Source organism: Protobothrops mucrosquamatus, unplaced genomic scaffold, assembly GCF_001527695.2.
Source record: "Protobothrops mucrosquamatus isolate PMUCROS unplaced genomic scaffold, P.Mucros_1.0 scaffold_209, whole genome shotgun sequence".
Taxonomy (NCBI): Eukaryota; Metazoa; Chordata; class Lepidosauria; order Squamata; family Viperidae; genus Protobothrops; species Protobothrops mucrosquamatus.
Genome location: NW_015386285.1, coordinates 350,844 through 377,676, shown reverse-complemented (window position 1 = coordinate 377,676; position 26,833 = coordinate 350,844). Strand labels below are relative to the sequence as shown.

At 43.4% G+C, this 26,833-nt stretch overlaps 2 protein-coding genes across 2 annotated transcripts; one reads left to right on the top strand and one right to left on the bottom strand.

Annotated features, from left to right (window-relative positions):
- The first annotated feature begins 54 nt into the window (after nt 1-54).
- On the top strand, nt 55-8,297 carry LOC107296964. The gene is made up of 8 exons (XM_015826324.1): nt 55-122; nt 1,099-1,183; nt 2,073-2,243; nt 3,319-3,368; nt 3,787-3,901; nt 5,130-5,257; nt 5,514-6,655; nt 7,399-8,297. Exons 1-8 carry the CDS (start codon nt 55-57, stop codon nt 7,401-7,403), a joined length of 1,764 nt encoding a protein of 587 aa, XP_015681810.1. The 3' UTR covers nt 7,404-8,297.
- Nucleotides 8,298-10,024: 1,727 nt separating this feature from the next.
- On the bottom strand, nt 10,025-23,745 carry TMC7 (transmembrane channel like 7). Its single transcript, XM_029286260.1, has 15 exons — nt 23,735-23,745; nt 23,237-23,385; nt 22,401-22,565; nt 21,667-21,752; nt 19,054-19,199; nt 17,661-17,808; nt 17,088-17,261; nt 16,697-16,848; nt 15,949-16,063; nt 15,604-15,701; nt 14,281-14,464; nt 13,341-13,471; nt 12,516-12,671; nt 11,305-11,383; nt 10,025-10,303 (listed from the first exon to the last, which is right to left on the bottom strand). The coding sequence occupies exons 1-15, from the start codon at nt 23,743-23,745 to the stop codon at nt 10,175-10,177; spliced, it is 1,923 nt and encodes a 640-aa protein (XP_029142093.1). The 3' UTR covers nt 10,025-10,174.
- Nucleotides 23,746-26,833: the final 3,088 nt, after the last annotated feature.

The window sequence follows — 26,833 nt, the reverse complement described above, 5'->3', positions numbered from 1 at the left end:
CCCGGGCTCTGGGTTGGGTGGAGACGCGCATTGTTTGGGCTCCGGGCCGGATCGATGGCGGCGGGGCTGCTGGGCGGCTTGGGGTCGGAGCGAAGGCTGGCCCGCTCGGTAGCTCATCTGCTGTAAGGGCTGGGCCGGGGAGAGAAGAAATCCCTGGGAAGCAGGGGAGGGGTGTGCGGGTTCCTGAGAATGTGCAGAGTGCTTTCCATTCCATCCTCTGGGTGGATGAGTTAATTTATATATGTCTTTTTGTTTGTTTGTCCCCATCCTGTTTTTTTATTTTTGGCATTTCCCCCTTGTTTTTACATGTTTTTAAAGAGTCTATCTTTGAATTTTTAAATAGACTAAATAGGTTCATATTTGATCTTTGAGAATGCAATTGTGATGTGTTTTTTAACATTATTGCCATAGGATGGATAGATAGATAGATAGATAGATAGATAGATAGATAGATAGATAGATAGATAGATAGATAGATAGATAGATAGATAGATAGATAGATAGATCAGACGGACAGAGATGATAGACAGAGATGATAGACAGATGAGACAGAATAGATGGATGGATAGATAGATAGATGATAGGCAGATAATAAATAATAGGTAGGTAGGTAGGTAGATGATAGATCAGACAAGACAGGCAGACAGACAATGATGGATAAATAGATAGAGAAGACAGATAGATAATGATGGATAGATATAATGATAGATAGATAGATAGATAGATAGATAGATAGATAGATAGATAGATAGATAGATAGATAGATAGATAGATAGATAACTAGATAGATAGATAGATAGATAGATAACTAGATAGATAGATAGATAGATAGATAGATAGATAGATAGATAGATAGATAACTCTGGGTTGCTGGGAATTGGGTGGCATATACATTTAATGAACTAGATTAAAAGGTTGTCTAAAAGATAGACTAAATCAAGCCCCTCTTCCCTTTTTCGCCTGCAAATTGATACAGCCATGCTACAATCACAACACGTTTGGGGCACTAGTCTGGACAGTCAAACACTTTCTGGGCATGAGATTTTAACGGTGGTGGTGGGCAATGATCCATTGAAAAACATGCTTTTCTTTCCCTAGAAAGTATTACATTGAGGTGCAAAGAAAGGAAAACTCCTTCCAGTCGTCAGGCCTCTCCTGGGATGAGGCTGAAAACTTCTATTTGGTAAGCCTTCCTACCTATCTAGTAGCTCAGGGGTCTTCAAACTTGGCCCTTTTATGACTTGTGGACTTCAACTCCCAGAATTCCTCAGCCAGGCATGTGTGCCTGGCTGAGGAATTCTGGGAGTTGAAGTCCACAAGTCATAAAAGGGCCAAGATTGAAGACCCCTGATGTAGCTGAATCCCAAATTCCAAACACAGGCATGTTTCCTTTGCAGATGTGTCTGCACAGACTATGCATTTGATGTTTTTTTTAAACCAAATTTGATTACTGGTTTTTTTTTTGTGACTTTACTGGGCCAAGAGAAAGGACTAGCCCAAAGTTAGCAGGTAGCTTTCATGCCTAAGGGAGGGCTAAAACTCAATTTCCTGGATTCTAGGCCAGCACCTTTACCACAAGATCCAGCTATGCCCAACTGAGGCAGCCAAGCATGTCCTGAAAAGCCCTATTTATCACACTTGGAGGATAATCTCTCTAATCACAATTACTTGAATCAATCTGTTAATGCCATTTCCTATTAAACGATCAGGACCGTGAAATTTCTTGTGCCATAATTGTGGCAGATGGAAACTATTGGGTGCTGACATAATACACTTAGGCTAGTTTCTGCTCTGAATAAACTTTTAAACCTTTATGCTGAAAAAACATATTTGAGATGGGCGGCTATAGAAATTGAATAAGATAGATAGATGGATGGATGGATGGATGGATGGATGGATGGATGGATGGATGGACAGATGATAGTAGATGGATATATATTATTTAATAGATAATAGCTAGCTAGATATTGCTAGTCAGCTAGAGAATAGATAGATAGATAGATAGATAGATAGATAGATAGATATTTGTATATTATTTAATACATTTGGTGTTTTTTTTAATTTTCTTGCAGCACCCTGCTTACCTGACTGAGCAGAGGACAAAGGAACATAATTTTGCCAAGATTAAGCTGGAAGCATTCCTCCGAGCCTACATTGGCAATGCTGAAGAATGTAATAGGAAAATCCAGGGAAACCTAGCCAAGCAAAAGGAAGTGGAAAAGCTTATTAAAAAGATGGCCCGAGTAATACTCAGATTCATCATTTTATATATTTCATGTAAGGGGGACAAAATAGGGGCTATTTTTTTTACTCCAGTTCATATTCATTAGACTAGTATTTCTCAACCTCAGCAAGTTTAAGATGTGTGGACTTCAACGCCCAGAATTCCCCAGCCAGCAAGTCCACATATCTGAAAACATGCTGGTTAGGGAATTCTGGGAGTTGAAGTCCCTGCATTTTAAAATGGCTGAGGTTGGAAGACATTGCAACACCAAACCAGTTGATGGCACTTCCAGTATCTGGTACTAGTCAAACTTTCTTTCCGATGAAAGAGGACCGGCTTAAATGGGGAAGAGGTGGATCAAAAGGGCAAGATATAAAAGTTCTGACCAATCTGACCACCACCACCACCTCCTCCTCCTCCTCCTCCTCTTCTTCTTCTTCTTCTTTCTATTATTATTATTATTATTATTATTATTATTATTATTATTATTATTATTATTATTATTATTATTATTATCATCATCATCATCATCATCATCATCATCATCATCTCCAAGCTGCATTAAAGCCATAATATTCTTACCATCAGTAGTGGCCCTTTCACGCCTCGTTATTTTTTTATATATATAAGTCAACCAATAGGCTGCAAAGATACCGTATGTTCCTAACTGGATCACATCCTGAAAGAGAAATATCCTACGTTTTTGTTTATATCTCTGTAAATTTCTTTACTTTCCCAGAACACTCCAAGCTTATAATACCTGGGACATTCTAGGAAAGTAACTTGTGGTTGTGAAGCAGCAATTTGAAAGGAGGTGCTTAATTGGGAATGGAGCAAATGTGAGTTTGCCAAGAAAGAACGAAAGCAATTCAGTTTCTCATTATGAAAATGAACGGAGTAATGAAACGAACAAACCATGTTTGTCCACATTACGTTTATTGACCTGACCTAGCCTTTCTATAATTGACAAATGTATCAAAATTGATCCATTTTGGATGGGATTTCGCTGCACGCTTTCCTACTTTCTAAAAAGAATCTGTATTATGTCTTGACAGCAGACAAGCCAACAATACTCTCTGCCTCTTTGCTTGTAGGATTATGTACCTGACAGAATAAACGAGATGAAAATGAAGAACAGGACAAGGTAATGTTGAGCGTGATGGTTTCTGTCTGTGGGGGGCGGGGAAGCCTGCATTATATTCTGCCGATAACAATCCTGATGAATTCAACTAGCTCACATTTTAAATATATATATTGGGTAACTCTTAAGAACTTGGTTGTCCTGTAAACCACAGGATAATGGGCCCTTTAGTGTTGGACTCGCACCCTCAACTCTGCCTCGCATCGTAATTTGTGCTAGGAGATACTTCTGGATCTGGAGATGGATCCAGACCTTTGAACTGAACTAGGATAGTCCAGAGACAGCTTGCTTGCTTTGTGGGTTTGGAATAAGCGAGGCCCATTTTCGCCTTTGGGGAATCTGCTCTGACTAATAGCCATGAATTAAAAACAAATTAAAAAACTTGTGGTCCCTTTGAACTAAGCGTACTTTTCTCCGCCAGGCCGAACAAGCTGCAAGGCAGCCTCTCCAAACTCTATTTGAACGCTGTTCCACGCATATCACCAGAAGAAGTGAAAAGACTGGTTTCATCAGCATCCAAGCTTATTGTTGCCGTGGTACGTGTCTTTTTCTAACCCATACCTGACTCTGATGTGCAAAATGATGTGCAAAATGGTGCAAGTACTCCTGGATTTACGACCGCAATTTCCGTTGCTAAAAAAAAAAAAAAAAGGCGGTTGCTAAAGGATGCCATGCCTGATTTTACAAACTTCCATTTAACCCCAGTTGTTAAGCGAACCACAGTGGTCGCATCGTGGTCACAGGGCCGCGGGGATGTTGCAACGGTCGTGAGAAACGGCTGTAACTTTTTTCGAGGGCTGCTGTAACTTCCCACGGCCGCTAAACGAATAGTTGTAAGTCGAGGAGTGCCTGTAATTTTTTGGGGGGGGCTTCTTTTAGCTTACTCTTTAAACATAAACCGGGCAGTTGATAAACCATAGTCTGCAGTGCAAATCCTGAACCAGTAATAGCTCATCGAAACGACAGCTTAGTCCACTTTGTAAACTCATCCACTGTCTAATTTGTTTGATCTGCGGGAGAGGAGAATTTACCCTTTATGGCTCAACAGGCTGTGCAAACAAATTGTCCCTTACGAGATTTATTTATTGACTATATATAACAGTTTGCGGAAGCATTTGTTTCGAAAGGAGGTATTGGTAAATTCATAAATTGTTGAACATTCTGCTAAAAGTGGCTGGCTCTTATTACATTCTTCCTCCGCTTTGACAGTTCTGCTCCTTCCATCCCCCTCTTATTTTATTATTTGCATACTTACTGTACTTTTGTCCTGTTTCATAAGCCCAGAACGGAGGGAGATGGGATGGAAGCCGTTATGTTCCTTCTTCTGGAAATGCCAGTTGGCAAGGTGACTCCTACCATCATACTGTTTCCAGTTAATTGTGGAACCCTATATAAATTTAAGTCTTGATGGCTGAATTTGACCCACCCCCCCTTCCTGGTAATTAAGTTCTTATTATAAGAGTAAACTTGAAAGCAGTTTACTTCTGATGAGGTTAATTTATTGTAAGTACTCAACAAATGTTGTAAACCAGAAGAGGCTGTCTACATATGGCTGGAATCCAACTTTCAGCATGCTGAGGATCAGTTACGATGGAGAGCTACTGAATCACGTTCTTGATTTAAATGAATAAGAGTTTGTATTTTGAGAAGGATGCAGCATTTCTGTCCTAGTGTCAGCTCCTGGGTAGATTTGAGTTCCCCTGGATGGATGTCCTATGAACTTACTTGGGAAAGAGTTTTATTTCTGTCGATTTCTTTTCTTAGACTTCTAAAATGTCCCCAGAAGAAATGGAAACAACTCAAGGGCTTAAGAGAAGAGAGACGAAGAGTGTGAAGAGTTTCCGCAAGAAGGATTTTTCCACCGTCCTTTTTCATGAGGATCAAGCGAGAAGGTACGAAAGCCTAGGAGTATCATGGTTGTTGGCATCTTGTTTTAAGATGAGAAGAGCATACTGCAAACTCTCCATTTGCTGATTTGGGTTTAGTGGACTTGAGACACAATAAAAAAAACATTCCCTCTCCCAATTTTGCCCATAGATAAAATCCCATTTGCTGTTTAACAGACCGCCTGATTTAACAGACCTCGAAAGCTCCAGTTATCAGACCTCGAAAGCTCCAGTTGACGGCTCTCGTGTTTTGATCTTTCAGAGGCCAACAAAGCCGAACAAGACAAAGCGATAAAGAGATAAATGGAAAGGCCAAACCTTCAAATGCTTCCAGTACTTCTCCAGCTAAATCTAAGAGAATTTTGTCCATGGCTGCTTGGAATACTCAGCAGAAGAACTCTGTGTCCTCTTTGAAAAGTACAGATAATGCCGGTATGCGTTCTCGTACATCGTTTAAAATCAGAAGACAGGAGTCCTCTTCCAAACCCGGTGAAAATGTTTCAAGCAAGAAGTGTCCATCGAGAAAGCCCCTGGCTCCAAAACCAAGCCAGGCACTTGGATCCAAAGCCCATGAAGATCGGCTTCAACGTTCGGCCGTCTCGAAAACCAAAGGACAGGAAGTGTCGAAAGTGAGCCGCACTCACCCCTCTGCCAGGTCAACGGCTGAAATTTACAGCAGCCAGCGTTCAACAAGCGGAAAAAAGGTTTCCGGGTCCTCTATCCTGAAAAGGGCCAGTGGTCCTAAACCCCACCAAAATGATCCCGGAGAAAAGCTTGCGAAATGCACGCAAAGGAACGGGTTTAAAGACGAACGGGAAGGAAGGGATTCGCTATCCCGAACCGCTTCCAGAGGCCATCAGGTCAACTTTGCAAATTGGGATTCTCTTGGCTTGGAGAGGCGTCGAGTAAGAGGCTCTGATGATGATGGGGATCATGGGGATGGTGCCACTGCATCTTACCCAGAGGAATGTGGGCTCACAGGATACATTAAAGAAGGATGTAACTCTACAGTCCAACAAGGACCGACTTTTCTGCATGAGCTTTGCCAGGAGATGACTCAAGAAGCACCTGCTGATCAGACTGAGAGCGAATCGAACCAGTCGTTCTCTTGGAAGGAGCCCCGAGTCGCCCATGCAGCAGAGGATCACGTCAATAGCTTGCGTGCGTTAGAAGAGTCCTCTAAACAGGAGGCCATCTGCATCCCACCCAGGGCTCCAGCTGGTTGCAGATGTTCCAAACTACCAAATTACTGCGTGTGTGAAATCAAGGAAGAGCAGGAGATCGGATTTCCTGGGAAAGCTACAGTGCTTTTGAAAAGTTTGGACAGGGGACTATCCGATGACGAGTTCACCAACTCCTCTCTCAAGCAGTGCCAGATCGTCAAGCTGGTTACGCGAACAGACGGTAAATTGTTTGAAACTGAGCTTTTCCGTGCATTTTGGTGACTGCTTCCGGATGTTAACATGTTGTATTCATAGACTGTCACGTTCCAAACAGCTGGCCAGTAGTTTCCATTATTTCAAATGACGTGACAGTTGACTTGGCGTTCCTATTCCAGTTTTATGCTTTTCAGAAAAAAATTGAGATAGCCCAGCATTTCATTAATCTTGGCGACTTTAAGATAGGTGCCAGAATTCCCTAGCAGGGAACCAAGAACGACAGGATGAGTTGCTCAGAGTAGTTTATTGCTGTTTGCCTGTAGACAGGAATCTTGCCAGACTAAACCACACTCTGCATAAGGATCAGTTAAATCTTGGGAAGGTTTTAGGGAGGATCCCTTCTGGGTCTCTTTCTCAAGGTTGATTTGTTTTTTACTTCCTTGAGAAAAAGCCCTTCTCTCTTGCAAACCAGCGCCAGACTCGATCACATCCAGCCATGCTGGCTGGGGAATTCTGGGAATTGGAAGTCCACCCATCTTAAAAATTGCCCAAGATGAGGAAAAAGTGGGCTAGATCATAACAAGCAGAATGATAAAGTCTCTTGAGGAGCCCAAGTATCTATTAGCTAGTTCTTATTTGTTGAAAAAATATTTATACATCTGCCCGCCATTCGCTGGGAGGACATATTTTTGCTTTAAATTTCCAGATGATGACAAAAAAAACACAACCCAATTTAGACGTATCTCTTTAAAATTTCTTTCCTTGTAGGGTGAAAACATGACACCGAAGGAGGGCGTCAACCCCAAGATGGTAATGTTTCTTTAGCAACTTCTGAAGGCTCCTGAAAATGGCACCATCCCACAGGAAGTGTCCCATCAGTATGAAAAACAGAAGTAAAAATCTTGTTAAATTTTCCTTGCCAGTGACTGCTTTGCATTTCATTCGATGCTCGAGAAGTTACACACCTTTACATTATTTTGTAATAATCCGAATTTGCTCAAGGATGTCGCAACAATTTGGTAGACCGTTAGATGATTTATTGCAGATCTCTAGACTTCTCTCAGGGCGTTTTTCTTCTAGACCTGTTGGATTATAGCTTCCACTGCTCCAAGCATTATGCTGGTTTTAAGATTCAGTATTTATGTAACTTTAAAATGAAGTTAGAACTAGTACTTCTAAATGTGCTTCCTTTCCGGACAATACTGATCATGAAAATAAGGCCATATTTTTCCAGACAAGGAGTTTATTTTTCTGTTTCCCCAAATTTTCTCAGCTCAGACCCCTGAACCTAAAACAGCGTATTTTAAAACTGAGTTGTGTCTAATTCTGTTAAATGTTCTGGCTGCTACTTCATTTATTGCTCAACCTAATCCAATTTAACACAGTATTTGAGTGTTCATAGCAGTCAAATAATCAGTATTGTGTTTTTATGATGTTTTCCCCATATTTTAGCCAAATCCTGACTAAATGATAATAAATGATGGGAATTTATTGTAGGTATAAATAACTTATGCGCTGATTATGTAACTGACGATGATGCTACGACATTGCAAAAATTTTATTCTGATGAAGCTGTTTTGAGTATCTTTTCTTATAAAGTATTTTCTTTGGTTAGCCCGATCATCTTTTAAAACTGTCCAAACACAAATAAAAGCATGTTGTTTCTACGAAGATTTCATGGTATATTTATTGCATTTCCATCGTTGCTTAGTTCTACAAATACATCGAGGGGCCAGTCTTAACATACCCTTAACAGGTGCAGTTCTCAAATGCAGATGTGACATTTCAAGTTTATAACATTACGCCAGATGTTTTGTCCTCTCCCCCAAATAAAGTATAGACAGTCCTCATTTAGTGACCACAAATTGGTACCAGCAACTCAGTGGTTAAGTGAGACAAGTCACTAAGTGAAACTGCCACTGTGCTTATAATCTTATTTCAGCTTTCCTTTTGCGACCCGCGAGGGTCATAAATGAGAGAATTGATCATAAAGTTACTTTTTCATCACCGTCGTAACTGCAAACAGTTGCTAAATGAGGCAGTTGCTAAAACAAAGACTACCTGGATGATTTCTATGATTCTATAACAAAAGTTACATGGTCAAGTCGCTGACGAAGCTTTCGGACCCCCGCCCTCATTAAGATTTTCAGCTTTTCTGCCTTAAGATTTGTGGTTGTTTTCTGACTGCCGGCAACAGGGGGATCAAAGTGGTTTGTACCCAAGGCCAGGGATCTGGAGACTGGTAGTTCAGAAATCTCAACAACTGTGATTGTTCAGTACTGACCAGCAGTCCCTGACCTTTTGACTTTCTTTACTGATTGGGTTTAGAACCTCAGCCAACTCCATAAAACTTTATCTCCATCAAACAATAATAATAATAAAAGAAAACAGTAAAACATCACGGACATAAATCTGAAAATGACTGTTCCTGTAACAAATTAAATGCCACAGGGCTCAATGCCCAAAGTATTCCCAAAGCATGGGGAAGCAGCTATGTTTTCAAAGACTTTGGGGACATCACTGGAGTGGGAAAGTTCTCGGGATACGGGGTGGGGATGCTCTTCCAGAGGCCAGGGGCTGGGACAGAAAAGGGACGCTTCCCAATTAGACTGCGCAGAAATGGACAGACTTGCTTTAAGGTTGAAAGAAAAAAGAAGAAACAGAATATTTTCAAACTTGGGACCTATTTTATCAATGGTTAGAGAAAAGACGTAGGGATTAGGAATTTAATTTGCATTAGTGAATAAGATACTCGGACAACACGCTTTTGTTGAATAATTCTTATTGAACTCTGTTAAAAATAATAATAATAAAACTTTAAAAGAAAGAAAAGGGATGCTTCCCAAATCCCAACAGAATACAGGTAGTCCTCGACTTAACGACTACAATGGAGCCTGTTTATTACGGTCGTAAGTCGTGACAGTTATAAAGCAGGTCATCATGTGACTGACCCGATTTTACCTTCTTCTTTTTTGGGGGTTAGGTTGGTAAGCAAGTCACCAAACTCTTTGTTTGCTATGGGGTGTTTTTGCCAAAAAAAAAAAAAAACAAACCCTGCAAGTAAACAGGAGTTTTGGGCAAAAACGTGATAAATCAGCCGTGGGACTTCAGGACACTGCAAACGGCCGTAAACGCAGGCTGGGTTGCGGAGTGCCTGGATTTTGCTCACGTGACCTGGGGAGTGGGGGCTGTGGGAATTTCACAACTGGGTTGTAACTACTTTTGGGGGAGTCCACAGGAACCTTGAACGGGCAAGTTTCCTAAATCAAGGACCACCTCTACAGTTTAAGAGACACTAAATATTACACTTGTGTCCTGATGCTGTACACATCAATGTAAGTCACAGTGGTTCATCATCGTGCACCCCCCATCTCCCATGACTTCCCCTCCTCCTCCTCTTTTTTTAAGGAAGAGTTTACTCTCGTGTGGTGCCATCACAGCAGTCGGGCACTCTTAACGCGACCGAAGACAGCGCTGCAGACAATCCTCCATCTACAGCAAACTGAACGTGTCCGTCCCAGTTTGCGATGATGAGAGACTCCAGTTATTTGCTAAAGCCGGCACCTCCTTGCTTGGACGTAACGTTCCCTTCGAGGGGATCGAAAATGTGATCCCAGCGAAGCATCTGCGCTTTCGTCAATTGCTGGATCAGGAAGAGCTTGTCCCGACTCTCCTGGGGAAGATACCAGACAGAAACCAGGTGAGCTCTGATGCAGACGTGTCCTCACTAACAATGGCTTAGCGGATAAACTGCCGTTGGCCTGGACTGCAGGCCAAACCAGCCACACTCAAGCTAACATCCCATCCGTCAACGTGGTGAGCCCAAACGAAATAAATCGCATTGTGAATCCAGCAAAATACAAATAAACAGTGCTTAGACTCACAAGCCGACGAGATCCAAAATCTAACACAGTGGAAGATAAATTAATAAGATCCTCCAATGCTTTTTCAACAGAAGACGCTGCTGCCAGAGATGACAGCCTCCCAAACTAATACATGCCCAAACTTGTAAGAAGGTAATGAGATCCTAGATCAGGGGTCTTCAAACTTGGCCCTTTGATGACTTGTGGACTTCAACTCCCAGAATTCCTCAGCCAGCGTGCCTGGCTGAGGAATTCTGGAAGTCCACAAGTCATCAAAGGGCCAAGTTTGAAGACCCCTGATCTAGGATCTCATTACCTTCTTACAAGTTTGGGCATGTATTAGCCGACTAGATCCAAAATCTAACACAGTGGAAGATAAATTAATAAGATCTTCCCATGCTTTTTCAACAGAAGACGCTGCTGCCAGAGATGACAGCCTCCCAAACTAATGCATGCCCAAACTTGTAAGAAGGTAATGAGATCCTAGATCAGGCGTCTTCAAACTTGGCCCTTTGATGAGTTGTGGACTTCAACTCCCAGAATTCCTCAGCCAGCGTGCCTGGCTGAGGAATTCTGGAAGTCCACAAGTCATCAAAGGGCCAAGTTTGAAGACCCCTGCACTAGATCCAAACATTACACATAAATTTGACATGTATAAAAATTGGTATGGTATTTCTATCTGTGCTTCCGGCAAAACCATAAGCAAAGCCACGTCTCACTCAAGTGCATATCTGATGAATAAAATTATGCATTCATTAAGAGCAAAGTAGAGGGAAAGCATTAATAAATATCATTTAAGATTAAAACTTACCGTAGCTAATTGTTCCCTCAGTTGATTAATCACTCTTTTGTGTGCGCCAGCCAAGGCAATGAAACAAAACACAATAAAGCTATAAAAGAAGGTGATAAAAAATACATAATAGGACACTTGGTATGGAATAAATTTGTAAAACACCATTTTCTGAAGACAAGAGAGCAAATATGAGACTAGTAATTATCACTAGTCATGGAGAATAATGTGCTTTTCTACGTGGTCACTAACAGCTGACACCACTTGATGGAACATTTATCAATCCATCAAATCGATCAAGGATCATCGGGGTCTGCAGTAAGCCACAATGACACCAAAATGACCATGCATACATCATGAAGTCATGAATATATAAGGTAAAGGTTTCCCCTGCACAATAGTGTCCGATTCTAAGGCCTGGTGCTTATCTGTTTCTTAACCAAGGGAGCCAGCATTGTCTGAAGACACTTTCCTGTTCTGTCCCAGCCTACGTGAGTACTTGCTCAACTGCTTTACTCACGAGAAGAAACCCCTCTTTATGGAACCAGGCAGGACCCACAAGAAAAAAACAACCCCCTTTTATTTTTACACACCTGACTCAATGTCCAAGACTTCAGAGGCAAGCAATGCACTCCACAAAAACACAATCCTCAGCATGCACAGTTGCCTTCAGCAACCAGCACCTCCCACACCTTCCCCCTTAAAAATCCAGCTGGGGAGTGGCTTCTTAGTGGCTTTTCATTTCCCTCTGGAGCCGCCCCACTGCCTTCCTCTGTCTTGCTCGCCTCTCTTCTCTGCGCATTCGCGCATCCGGGATTTGTCCCAGCTGTTCTTCATCACTGTCCAACTCAGGCTCCCAGCACAGCTGTGTCTCAGCCTGAGCGCGAGTAGAGGGGCCGGGCTCCTTGTCTGACTGTGAGTCTTGGTGCTCCTCAGAGCCTTTCTCTGACTCCAATGTCCCTCCAGGCCCCTCCTCCTCTGAGTCCTCAGACTCAGCTGCCGGATCCCCTGGCTGGCGAGGAATCACAATATTTCTGTAGTTATGCGGCCAGCATAGCTATAGGCCAAAGGAGCACGGAATGCCATCAGCTCTCCATCGAAGTGGTACCTATTTATCTCCTCGCATTCTCATGCTTTCCAACAGCTAGTTGGGCAGGAGTGAGGCAAGAAATGGGAGCTCAACCCCCTTCCTGTGTGAATCTCACCCAGGGGTCTGTTCAGCAGAAGCTCACCAGGTAACCATGAAGAAAGGCACGGCAAAAGTCTCAGAAGAAATGCCATTCAGGATTCTTTGCAACGTGAGAGGGAATTTCTGGATGGTGTGCCCAACAACGTCCCACGACCGGTTGAAATTCACGAAAGGTCCGCAGGCTTTAGAGGAAGTGATGCTGTTTGGGAGGGGACAGGTGAAAAAATACGACGTACGATCAAGCACCTGTATGTCCTAAATTGGATTTATTTGTGCGTTGGGTTACTTGTATCCTGCCTTTTATCCTTTTTACAAAGAATTCAAGGTAAGCCAATATATCCAACACACCTTCCACCTCCGCTTTTCCCCACATCAACCCTGTGAGGTGGGTTGGGCTGAGAGAGAGCGACTGGTGGAGAGTGAAACTAGAAGTCCCCATCTCCTGGTGTTTGGCCCCAAATCATCCGGCTGGCTTTCGTGGCTAAGGCAGGGCTTGAACTCATGGTCTCTTGCTTTTTAGCCTGTTGCCTTAAGTTTGGCCACTAGGTCAAACTGTGCCATCTATGATAAACACTATAGCAAATTATTACACTCAATGGCTGCTAGATGTAGACTACGGCCTTCAAGATCTCCAGCCTACCAATGGTGGAGATGTTGGTTGAGGTTCAACCCATGTGCAGGAACGTGCCTCAAGGAAGGCTACGTGGTTCTTCTCCTTGTCCAAGCAGAAGACATGCTTTTTGGCTACTTCTCCCAAGAGCTGCAATTGAGCCACGGGGCAAGGAACTCGACTACACTATGTGGGGTCATAACCCAAAGGCACGTTAAGGAACACCTGTCCACCATCACCAACAGGAAAGCAACTGACCGTGTCATGCTGAGTCCCAGAGGAACGAATGCCAAAAGGAGACCAATCAGGAGCACCACCAGGAAGAAGAAGTTGGAACTGGAGGCCCTAAAAGGCCGGGCCGAAGGTTTACAGGTGTGCATCAAGCTTAGCTGGAAAGTGAAAAAAGAGATTTGGTGACTTCTGTTCATGTTCCTTTTGCGTTGTCTGCAATTCGCTGGTCAGAAGTTAAGAGCTGCTCCTGAAGCAACTCGGGAGAAAAAACACGGACGGTTTTTGTTTTTTTTAACTTTATGGAAAGGCAGCTACAGGTAGTCCTCACTTTATGACCACAACTGAGCCCCAAAATTTCTGTTGCTCAGTGAGATATTTGTTAAGGGAATTCTGCCTCGTTTTACGACCTTGCCTGTTGTTAAGTGATTCCCTGCAGTTGTTCAGTTAGTAACATGGTTGTTAAGTCAACCTGACTTCCCCGTGGACTTTGCTTGTCCAAAAGTCGCAAAGGGTGATCCTATGATACTGCAACCGGCGTAAATACGAGTCGGTTGCCGAACGTCTGAATTTTGATCACCTGACCGTTGGGATGCTGGAAAGGTCGAAAGCCTGAAAAGGGTTCTAAATCGCTTTTTCCAGTGCCGCTGTTACTTCAAATGGTCACTAAATGAACCGTTGCGTGTCGAGGACTACCTGTACATCTCTAAATATTCACCCTGGATCCAGGATGGAGAAGGGCAGAACATCCTAGACCAGGGGTAGGCAACCTTGGCCCCTTCATGACTCGTGGACTTCAACTCCCAGAATTCCTGAGCCAGCATGGCTCAGCTTGGAAACCTCCCCCTTTCCCCTCAGCGTGGCTGGCTCAGGAATTCTGGGAGTTGAAGTCCATCAGTCATAAAAGAGCCAAGGTTGCCTACCCCTGGCCTAAACCATTTTAAGGCACAAAAAAAGACCATCCAATTACCTTTTTAACGTAAAAGACAATGAAATATTTGACGGCTGCAATTGCCGGGAGGAGAGGACAGTAGAAGGTTCCAATCCAGCAGATGGTTTGTCCATAAACTATTTCCAAGACATTGTCCGGGATGGCAAAGTCCTGCAGCCCAGGCCACTGGAAGGCCTTGACGGGACAATGGGTAACAATCAACCTAAGAGCAGAAAGAATTCACTGGCTTTTAACCCTGACCATGTCTCCAGAGAAACCCAAAAGTTGTGTGGTTAAGTTCACCCCATAGAAGCTTAATAACCAGGTTAGCTAGGGATGGGGAGCGCCATCATTAATGGAACTAGATGTCGGGAAAAACTGATTTATAGCTACTGCAGAAAAAGCCGACGTAATATGACATTCCAGAAGGATCTCTCGCAAAAGGCAGAAATGGGACTGCAATGGCCAAGGCGGTTGAACGTTGAACGCAAGTGGAGTGGACTCAAAGTCAAAAGGATCTTTGCCACTTCACACAAAGCACTTAACACAAAGGCAGTTTCTTTTTTTTCCCATCTACGGGCCTTATAAAGTTTGGAAGGTTGAGTAAAACGACTGCCCATCTTAACAATGTATAGCAGTGTTTGTCAACCTTGGTGATTTTTAAGATGGCCGTTATAAATTTTAAACGGGCCTGGGGAATTCTGGGACCTGAAGTCCACCCATCTAATCGGTGCCAAGGTTGAGCAACACAGAGCTATGGTGTTCTAGTTCTTGACTGCTCAACCTAGAACTAAGGAGAAACTTCCTGACAGTGAGAACAATTAACCAGTGGAACCACCTGCATTCAGAAGCGGTGAATGCGCCAACACTGGAAGTTTTGAAGAAGAGACTGGACAGCCATTTGTCCGAAATGGTATAGATGGTTTCCTGCCTGAGCAGGGGGTTGGACTAGATGACCTCCAAGGTCCCTTCCAACTTTATTATTATTATTATTAAGATTGGGTGGGTTTGTATGCTGTGTTCTCCTGACTAGGAAAGCTTGGGAGGCAGAAAGTTGCTCTCCTTTGTTCCAACACAGGGTTGAGAGCAATTATCTAATCTTGAACCTGAAGGTGAGATAGAAGTAAGATTGTGACTTTACAAACGGTGGTAAGTAAAAAGTAAAAGCTTCTGATGAGTTTATTCATTCATTCAATTCTTAAAGTTGTCTTTATTCAATGTCTGGGCTGCCCATCTCACTATCCAGTTTGACCCGCCAGTTTGGAGTCAAGTCTAACTGTGAAAGGTTATAGATGGGTGTGACTCTCTGATCCTCTGTCCCAAACAAGCCACTTTGACCCCTCCCTGGAATTTTATACTCACTTCCTAGGAAAGTCAATGAAGACTATAATAGCACAGATGATGATCAAGTCAAAGATCATCAATTTATACATTTCCTGGCCAACTCGAGATTCCCAGCACTGAAAGAAGAGACAAGAGGATTCTCAGATTATACGTAGCAATGATGGAAAAATCAGCAAAGCAGCATAAAACAAAAGTTTAAGCTATTATCATCTTAGCGAATTATTTATATGGAGACAAAGCACCTCAGTGAGGGAGACGAACTTCTTCACTGTGTTGTTCAAGGAGAGCCAACAGAGACAGACAATTTTGGTTCACATACCTTATTTTATGACCTATTTTCACTTCATAGGTAAATCTACTTACTGGATAAAGGCTGTAATTATATCCACATGTCTTGCACTTGTCAGCACAGGACGTGATCCGAGTCCACAGCGAAAACAAAAGGACAACGATGTTGGCCAAGCGTACAAAGACACACCTTCAAGACACAGTGGAGGTACAGGAAGGGTTATCGCAGTGCTAAGTGGTTTGTTCTCTGTTTATATATAGTGGCTTGCCCTGTCAGTGTGGTGGGAGTGTTGTTACTGGTTCCTTAAATATAAACAGAGTATATAAACAAAGACCAAAACCCCATTATCTCCTAGCATTAGTTGGGTAATGAAACCCAACTCCACAAACTCCATTCCCTTCTAGCACTGATGATGTTACCTAGTTGGGTAATGAAATGTCTGCAAGAAAACTACAAAGCTCAGAGATCACCAAGGACCTCATAGTTTCCACCTCCTCCTCCTTCCAGCACTGATGATGTTACCTAGTTGGGTAATGAAATGTCTGCAAGAAAACCACGCTGAGAGAGGACGGAGGACCACCCAGTTCTACTTGGAGCTACACACATTCTCTTTTATTGGGACCAAATGACCATCGGTCCCATTTCTTATGTGCAAAATTAAGCGCCTCTAATTATTTCCCTGCTGAAAACTGCTCCTTCTGAATCCTATCTAATTTCAGGACCCACAAAAGGAGCTTTGGGGGTTTCATGGGCTCTACAGACAGTCCCACCCACTCAACCCACGAGAAAAGAAAGCAAACAACAGAAAGGCCACCCAGTTACCTGATCAGAGTTAACCGTATCTCAAAGACGGGCGAATAGTCTTCGTATTTGATGAGAAATGAAAAAATCAGCGGGGCAAAAAAGTTGGCGAGCGTGATCACCATAGACGGTAAATACTGCACAAAGAGGTCGTCCAATTTGACGTTGTTTTCCTGCAGGGAAAAAAGTTACTTCGATTTGTTCAAGATTCCTAGTTTATATACACAATGAATGGCTGGATTCAACAAATCGTGGTTAAAATAGGTCCTAGTTTAGCCCAACGTGTGAAGCAGCTATCCTTCTAAGCCAGTTTTCCCCCCCCCCCAGAGCTGTTGAGAAAATACAACTGATTGAAAGACTAAAATGATAAGTTAGGATCAGAACGTAGTTTCAAACATTGCTTGCTACTTACGGGGAAAGCGTGTTCTTGTGAATAGACGGTTACTCTATAGATGGAATAAAAACAAGCTGCCAGGACAGCCAAAACGACACAGTTTAAGAAGATCCTCAAAGAATAAATACGCGTTTTCTCTTTAAGGCTTCTGCCTGCTGCCTTCTGTCTTGATCTTTCATCCTCCAGATCTGCCTGTGAACAGATATATATTTATAGGTTAAATGTTTCAATTAATCAATCAATCAATCGAAATAATTTTTAAACAAATCTTTGGGTCCAAAAAAGAGACCACCATCATCTGAGACAAAGCATATTACTTATTCCTGGTGAGAAGACAAGAGAAATGTCGTGTAATTTAACAATCAGGTATCTCTCCCAGTTGACTAGTCTTTTTTTTCCCCTTTTTTTAACCTTTACTGCTGATTTTTCTAACAGAACTTGCCAGGAGGGAAGGGAAAACCCACACATATTTTTTCTGGCATTATTGTCCTATATGTATCGCTCGTTTATTCCGTTGTTTGCTACTAGGGACATTTGGGAAGTAAAGCACGGTTCGGTACATTCTTAAGAAAATTATATATATATACATACTCTAAGTTCATAAAGTAAACTGCTGTGTTTCAGCCGCGCGGCGTTTACATCTGTAATGCAGAAATCCCAGCCAGCCAGAATTTTATTGCAGTAGCTCTGAAACGGATCTTCGTTGTATATCAAGCTTCGCTTAAAACCTTCCACCGAGCTGTTAATAATGTTGCCAGGGTTTGTGTTTTTTTTTAAAAAGAAAAAAAAAGTACTGTTAGAAATTTCAGGATGCCGTGTAAAAATTCGACACAAACTTCCAGGCTGGCTGGGGAACTCTGGGAGTTGAAATCCACCCATCTTAAAAGTCACCATAATTGAGAACCCCTGCTATAAATAATAAAGTTACTGTACAAACAAATACTGTCTGAATCGCGAGATGTCAGATTTGGGGAATTGATATTACAAGTAGTCCTCGACTTACAGCCACAAACTGAGCCGAAAATGAGACGGTTGCTCAGTGAGATTTTGCCCCATTTTGCAACCTTTTTTGCCACAAGCAAGTAATTCACTGTTTAAATTCCCTTATGACTTTGCTTGTCAGAAGGTCGCAAAAGGGAGTCACGTGGCCCCAGGACCAAGTAACCGTCAGAAATATGAACCAGTTGCCAATTGTTGTAATTCAAGGACTACCTGTACCCTCATGTGGTCAGGCTATCTACCCGTGTCTTGTAAATGTCTTTTAAATTCTCTCCTTAATCAAGGAGAGAAGCAACCTAGAACTAAGGAGAAACTTCCTGACAGTGAGAACAATTAACCAATGGAACAACCTGCCTCCAGAAGTTGTGGGTGCTCCAACACTGGAAGTTTTTAAGAAGAGACTGGACGGCCATTTGTCCGAAATGGTATAGAGTTTCCTGCCTGAGCAGGGGGCTGGGCTAGATGACCTCCAAGGTCCCTTCCAACTCTATTACTATTATTATTATTATTATCTTTTATTCATTAGACATGAACCTCAGTCAACTGAACATTCAAATTGGCTGGCGCTGATGGTTGACACGGGTTGCTGCCAGCATCCTAGGTATGAACCAGGTATCTCCTTAAAATATAAGATGTTCCCAGTAGCGCAGTTTTTTGTAACATTGCTGGAGTTATTGCAGGAAGCTGCAGTTTCTTGATGTATTTTGCAAAGTTTTGGGACATAGTTCCCAGTGCCCCGATAACAATGGGTACCACTGTTACACGTTTCATCCATAATCGCAAATTATATTATTATTATTATTATTATTATTATTATTATTATTATTATTATTATTATTATTATTATTATTAATAATAATAATAATAATAATAATAATAATAATAATAATAATAATGTACAAAGGCCTTAATCCCCAACTTAGAAGGGTCATTTCTATGGCCCTGGCTAGGCAAAGGGAAGCTCCATTTTCCCAGCGGCATTTACCGTTTGATAATCCAGACAAAGCTGACCGAAAGGTAAGCCAGCGTGATCAGCAAATACGCCAGGGGCACATGGTATTCCGGCAGACCCAAAGACACGTTGTCCACTGAGTAGTAGCCATAAAAGAGGCCGGTCATTTCAAGAAAACCCTGCAAAACAGAATTCAACAAAGGAAGGTCAAGCTAGTCCATTCAGTCTCGCCACGGGGAACGGTCATGCTTTAGAAAGGTGGCTGAACACTCAACACAGCCGTCTGAAACCATCAATGGTTATTAGGTTGCAGCCAATACAAGCCATTTTCGCTCCCCCTCTACCTTTGGCTCACTCAGAAATCCAACAGCAACAGATTGTTTGTGGAAGCGAATTAAGCCATTTCTTAGCATGTTATCTGGGGAAAAAAGCAATCACTGGCTGCAAATATAGTAGCTAGTCCGTAGAACTGTATTACGATCACCCACCAGCATCTGCGCATCAAATCCATCTCAATTCTTACATACAACCACAGTGAAGGATCCAAGAGGCAAGGAGGAGTGATCTGTAAGTTAATGGCTTATAAACTAGGGTTAGTATAGCATGTTGTGCGAATCCAACGTGTGGTCCCCCAACAGGCTGCTGAAAACAGCAGGTTTTTTAGGATTTGGAGACTACACGCTCAATCTAGGATGAAATGTCTAAAATGAATAAATAAAAGAGTTACGGAGAAAAAAAGATGTACAAATCCACATCTTTCCAGTTTGCCAAGAACTATAAGAAGATCAGCAACAGACCACTGGCTGTGCAGCATCTTCCTAGGATTTGGGGCCCTATGCCAAGATTGAAATTCTGTTAGGCGCTTCTATCACCTTTCCATATTTTTCATTCTTAAGCACAAAAGTGTAAATTCTTTTGTTTCTTAAATAAAAAGAAAATAACACCTGGTCACAGCTTCAGATGGCAGACCATCTGCCAGAGGCATTTTTTTTTTTAATAAGATAGGATCCCTAGCAAATTATACTTCAGGATGAGCTCGGATTAAAAAAAATGGGGTTGCAGAGAAGTGATCTATCTTTTGCAATTTATCTACGAGAACACTGCTTGTGGTGTGCTGTCGTTGCCCCATGCCTTTAGCAGGTGTTAAGATTAGGGAGCTGGTGTCATCCTCTTTATCTTAAGGACTTCAGGTAGGAATAAAGATAAAAGATTCGCAAGGGAAGCCTGACGCAATTCACTTTTTCTAAGTGTCTACCTGCGGAGGAAGTGACAAACAAACTTAGCCAGGTGGCTAAAAACCCCTTTTGACACACTGTAGCGCAGCAATCGTGTGTTAATTTCTGAAAGCAAAAAAAATAAAAAAATAAAAATTAGGAATCTGATTGCATCTTTTCCGACTCACAACGTTTACTGTTAAAATGTTTCCTGAGCCGCAAGTTTCTCTTTGCTAATTTTGCAAACTGGTTACAGAGAAAAGACACAACTGATTTTTTTTTTCTCCTCTTATTTGTGGAAAGGGAAAAAGGATTCCCGATCAACTGTTCTCCCAACATCTTAGGATGGCAAGACACTTGGCTAAGAGTGGTTCATTAACTAAGTCCCAGTATGGCTTAATGTCTATTCCTGTGAGCCAGATTGAAGAAAGTCAAAGAATGTTGCAGAGATGGGGAGCAGAATCGGGGCTGGTCCCAGCCTCAAGCAAAACCGGTCTGTTTTAGCAATAGAGGTAGAGGTAGATTTTTTTTTCCCAACCCTGGAAATAAAAGGGAAAACACATCTAGATATGCTATCACAGTGGTGGCGAACCTATGGCACATGTGCCAGAGGTGGCACTCAGAGCCCTCTCTGTGGGCACGCGTGCCGCCGCTGCCAGCAGCTTGCACAGGTCCATTAGGCCGCCACCTGGAGGGGCAGCCCCACCCAGCACAAAGGAGGCGAAGCAGCTAGCTAGCAAGCTTGAGTAGAGGTGGTAAAGCACGGCCACAGCTAGCAAGCCAAAGGCCACCCCGAGCAGGGAAAGCCGGATCCCCATCGGTGCCGTGGCCCCCCAGTCCCAGCTAGGATTGCGTGCCTCCCCCCATCTATGCTGGGCCTCCTGCCCACCACCCCACCCGCCAGAGACCCCCTGGATCTCCCCCAACCCTGCCCGGCGTCCCACAGGCGTCCCACAGGCGTCCCCCCATGAGCATCAAGGTGACCATGCCCACCCCAGCCATGCCCATCCAGTCTGCCGTGACAACCGCAGCCATGCCCACCCAGTGGGCCCCGCCCACCCAGTGTGTCACGCCCCCCTGCCCCCCTGAGGACACCACAATGCTAATGCAGCCCTGGCACTTGGCGATAAAGAAGTGGGTTTTGGGTTGTGGTTTGGGCACTCGGTCTCTAAAAGGTTCGCCGTCACTGTGCTATCACAAACAACTGGGAACAATAGGGAAGACTTCTGAAAAGGAATGGCTTTTTAGTCAGAATGGACTAGGAACTTGGCAAGAGAGAAGTTCCCTGAAGATGGGCCCCAGCACGAATCTGAAACCTCAGAAGACCAAAAACCTCTGGTTCCAGTGACCGACCCAGATTGGATCCAGGAACTTGTTTTTTTAATTAAAAAAAAGCAAAAAAGTTGTAGAAAAGTTATCGTCAAGTACTCACTGTGCCAGATAGCAGATCTATAATATAACTGTAAAAGTAGACCAGTCCCTTGGTGTTGCTGATCGCATAAACGGTGCACTCTGGCTCTAAAGAACAACATGTGGAGCAAAAACAGAAACGTTAGAAGGAACAAAAAAACTTGAATATTCTGCCCAAAAGCTTTTATCGAGCGTAGCCTGTTTTTCCACAGTCAAGTACAGGCCGTCCTCGACTTATGACAATTGGGATCGGAATTTCCGTTGCTAAGCAAGACCGTTGTTAAATGAGCTACCCTCGATTTTACTCCCTTTTTAAGCAAATCTCTGAAGTTCTTAAGTGAATTTGGCTTCCCCCATTGATTTTGCTTCGTTGGAAGCTGGCTGGGAAGGTCGCAAACGGGGATCACGTGACCCTGGGACGCTGCAACCTTCAGATTTGATCACATGACCACAAGGGAGATGCAGCGACGGTTGTAACGCGAGGACCAATCCTAAGTCATTTTTTTTTCATGGCTGTTCTTAAGTTCAAATGGTTGCTAAATGGATGGTTGTAAATTGAGGACTACTGCTGATCGTGTGCTGGAAAGGGGTTCAGACGGTGGTGGGATTCAGCCGGTTCGCACCAGTTCAGCAGAACCGGTGGCTAATTTTTTGTTGCCTAGGCCCAAAATGGACTTCCAGAAGCGGCATCCACGCAGAGAACCGGTGGTTCACGTATTTGAATCCCACCACTGGGTTCAGAGAAGGGTGAGTTACCTGTTTCTGGGAGAACTTTCACGTAGCTGCCATTAACAACTCCGTGTCTAACGAGAGCAGTGGGAAGGGTGATAAAGCTGAACAGGAGAAGGAAAATGACAACATTTAACACCACCAGGAAGCGCAAGAAAGAGAAGTAGGACTTGATCCCAGTGCCAAATTTCTCTAAGGGAAAGAGAGAGAAATATTTTAGCTTTGCACAAATTAATCATTTAATGACAGCGTTCAGTAGGAAGGCAGTCAATCGGTCACTTCACGTGACTCACAGCCCCCTTAGTTGATTTGTCTTCTGGGGCAGCTTTGCCTGCCAATTGTGGCCTGCCCCATCACGGTTTGTGCCTTAACCTAACTCCATGAATCAATTGATTATGGTTAATTAAATAAACTTTGGTCAAACAAGCCCTGTTTTAGGGTTGTTTCTTCTAAATGACACCCATAAAATAAAATATAATTCACTGGGGCACCCAGATTTTAGGATGTTCTTTCTGGAGATACTCAAGAGGCATCATTAATCTTTTGTGCTGAGTAACTACACTTTTATTGTCGTCTTTTAATAAAGAAGCAATCTCTTGCGCGTGAAATGATCAGTTATTCCTATTTGGGGGAGAGGCCCCTTGCGTTATTCCAGATTCAACATCCAAATAGGATCATAGTAAACAATCTGGGAAATCTTGTGGCTGGACATTTCATTACCAAACTAGGTAACATCATCAGTGCTACTTAGCTAAGACTGCAAGGAAATAATCAATCACAGAGAGCAACAAGGACCCCACATGGCAACATCTGCCAGCCAAGAAGCAATGTAACAAAGTGCAAAAGCCATAAATAAGACTTACCCTCAATGCTATGGATGTCGTATCTCCACAATTCCAGATAAGAGATTAATTCTTTGATATTCTCCATAATTCTTTTTAGTGATTTATTAGTTGCTTTCTTCCACTGATTCCACCTTGACTGGGCTTGGATGTGTTTTTCCTCAAGCTCCCTGCTCAGAAAAACAAACATATTACAGGCATCTCATCTTTCACCTTGGAATGAGCAGAATACAGGTTAGGTCATTCTTACATTACGCTAAGCATAACTTGATTCCTTTGGTTTTTACAGGATTATGCAAATGCAGCAACAGACCTTAAACGTCTCTTCTCCGCGATTGGCAAGGCACATTCCCTCAGCGGACGTTCCGGGTTGACATTTCTCGATTCTGTTCCTTGGATGAGATTCCTGGTCTCTCCAGAAGCCGATCGCGCTAAACTGCGGAAGTTGCCTACGTTTCCGGTTACTAATCTTCTTCTCCGCATAGACTGGTAACTGGGCAGTTCTTGAAGGAAAGTTACCGCTGGCACATGGGGGTCAGGAAGAAAAACATCTGCCAGAATAATCATAAATGACCTTTATCATTCGGTAGCATGAGACCTTTCTCCAAGTGCTCAATTGCTCACCATGAAAAGGTCTGCTTTTTTTAGCTTGCTTTTCAATGACAACAGAGGTGCCCACAGAACTGGGCTACAGATTTAACATTTCATAAAAACTGTGTATTTTTTTTTTAAAAAACTCCTCAAACCCCATCATTGCAAGACATAAATAAACACCAATTACGGGTAGAATATCTGTAGCTTCGGCTTGAACTGTGGGGTCCTTGGTGCTCTCTGAGCTTGGTGGTTTTCTTGCAGACGTTTCATGACCCAACTAGGCAACGTCATCAGTGCACTAGTTGGGTAATGAAACATTGGCAAGGAAACCACCAAGCTCAGAGAGCACCAAGGACCTCACAAACTCCAATTATTTTAGATACACCTCTCCCCAGAAAGAGTAAAAAGAAATCAAGAGAAACACTTGAGAAATTATTGAGGGAAGGACGAGAAAGATAGGTGACAAACCCAATTTGACCTGTGTCATTTTGCTACACAGAGAAGCTCATTGGCTGGTTTAAGCATGTTAAGCTAAGTTTGTTTAGTCACAATTTCTTGAACAAGCCCTACTGGTTTGCTTCACACAGAACAATGATTCATAAACTCACCATTATGGTTTAGCAGTAGGTCTAACTTTGACCAATTAAATGCCGGATGTCTAATGATAATTTTAAAGCTTTGTTCTCAGCATTTCCAAGGAATTCTAAAAAGTTTTGCATTTACCATGCTGATAATGCTAGCTGGAGCTTATCAAAGTTGGACTTCAAGTCCCTGGAGGGCACCCGGTCAGTTATCTTTACCAAAGATTATCTTTGTCATTGTTTAAACCCTCTCTTGCAACAGCTAAAGAGCAAGTGCCTGTCATTTTAGGACTCAATTGCAAACACCCAGAGCATGAATCCCACCCAATTAGGTTTCAAAGAGGTAAGTATTAATTCTAACCATCTTAATTCGAACTCAGATTACTGAGTCCTGCAATGTAAATTCAGAATTAGAAATAAAGATTCTTTGCAGGGGAGCTAGACTCCAGATGGCTCCAGGGCTGGAATGAAAGCCCACCAAGAAGTTGGGTTGGGGTGCAAGACCACCAGGAATCTGGGTCAGGAATGGAAGACCACTGGGAACCTTGGTTGGGGATGGGAGACCACCAAGAACCTGGATTGGGGATGGGAGACCACCAAGAATCTGGGGTGGGAGACCACTTTGAATCTGAATAGGGGATGGGAGACCACTAGAATCTGGGTTAAGGATGGGAGACCACCGGGAATCTGAATTAGGGATGGGAGACCATTGGGAACCTGGTTTGGGAATGGGAGACCACCAAGAATCTGGATTGGGGATAGGACACCACTGGGAATCTGGACTGGAAGCGAGAGAACACCAGCAGCCTGAATTGGGGATGGGAGACCACCAGGAATCTGAGTTGGGGATGGAAGACCCCCTGGGAACCTGGGTTGGGGATGGGAGACCATCAGGAACTTGAATTGGGGATGGGAGACCCCAGGGAATCTGGATTGGAAATGGGAGACCACCAGGAACGTGATTTGGAGATGGGAGACCACCAGGAATCTGGGTTGCGGTGGGAGATCCATGGGAACCTGGATTGGAAATGGGAGACCACCAGCAACCTGAATGGGGGGATAGGAGACCCCTGGGAACCTGGATCGGAAATGAGAGAACGCCAGCAACCTGAATTGGAGATGGCAGACCACCAGGAATCCGAGTTGGGGATGGAAGACCCCTGGGAATCTGGGTTGGGGATGGGAGACCCTCAGGAATTTGAATTGGGGATGGGAGACCCCTTGGAATCTGGGGTGGGGATGGGAGACCACCAGCAACCTAAATGGGAGATAGGAGACCCCTGTGAACCTGAGTTGGGGGTGGAGACCCCCAGAACTGGGGATGGGAGACCCATGGGGAAGGGCCAGGGCCTTCGATGCCTGCGAGCCCCCTCCCCTCAACCCAAGGGGGCTCCTTCTGAGGAAAGTGCCGCCTCCCTCGGGCCTCCCAAGCCTCCCCTCCCGCCAGCCCCGACCCACCGCTGCTGCTGCCCGGGTTCTCCGAGCCCCGCCGCCCGCTCATGGCCTCCGCCAGCCGGCTCCCGCCGCGCCTCCCCGCGCTTTCCTGCCGACCCGACCCGGCCCGGCCTGGCTCGCCCCGCCGTCGCCGCCGTCGCGCTTCCGGGCCGGGGAGGCCTTCGGGGCGGGGCGGATCCGTCTCGGGGTTCGGGCCCTGGGCCAGGCCGGGGATCCTGGTTGGGCTCCTTCCTTTCCCCCTTTTTTCGTCTGGAAATTCCTTTTTTATTTCTCGTCCCCCTGAATAAATAGACCCCCTCTTCTAGACACGCGACGTTATTCCGTGATAAATGGCATTCTCTGCTATAAATCTGTTTTTTAAAAAAAAAAACAAAAACTTTCCCATGAACAGAATAGAATAGAATAGAATATAGAAAGGGGAATAGAATAGAATAGAATAGAATAGAAAATATGGAAAGGAAAAGAATAGAATAGAATAGAATAGAATAGAATAGAAAAGAAAATATGGAAAGGAATAGAAAATATGGAAAGGAAAAGAATAGAATAGAATAGAATAGAAAAGAAAATATGGAAAGGAATAGAATAGAAAATATGGAAAGGAAAAGAATAGAATAGAATAGAATAGAATAGAGCTGGAAGGGACCTTGGAGGTCTTCTAGTCCAGCCCCCTCCTCAAGCAGGAGACCCTATATCATTTCAGACAAGATTTCTTTGTGACATTTCTTTGTGACATGAAATCCTTTTTTTCCTCCTCAGTAAAATCAGTTTTATTTTTTTGTATTTTTTGTTAAATTTATTTGTCACCCATCTCACCGTGGGGAATTATTTCTTTATTTATTTCGCTTTTTTCCATTTTATTTCGCTTCACCTTTTGAGGAATAAGATCTTGTGGAAATTCGACTTCCTTTCATCCAATGATCGGGTTAATAGCATTTTTTTTCTTAAGTAAATTGGAGGTGTTTTAAGTCAAGGCATGCCTTTCTCTTCT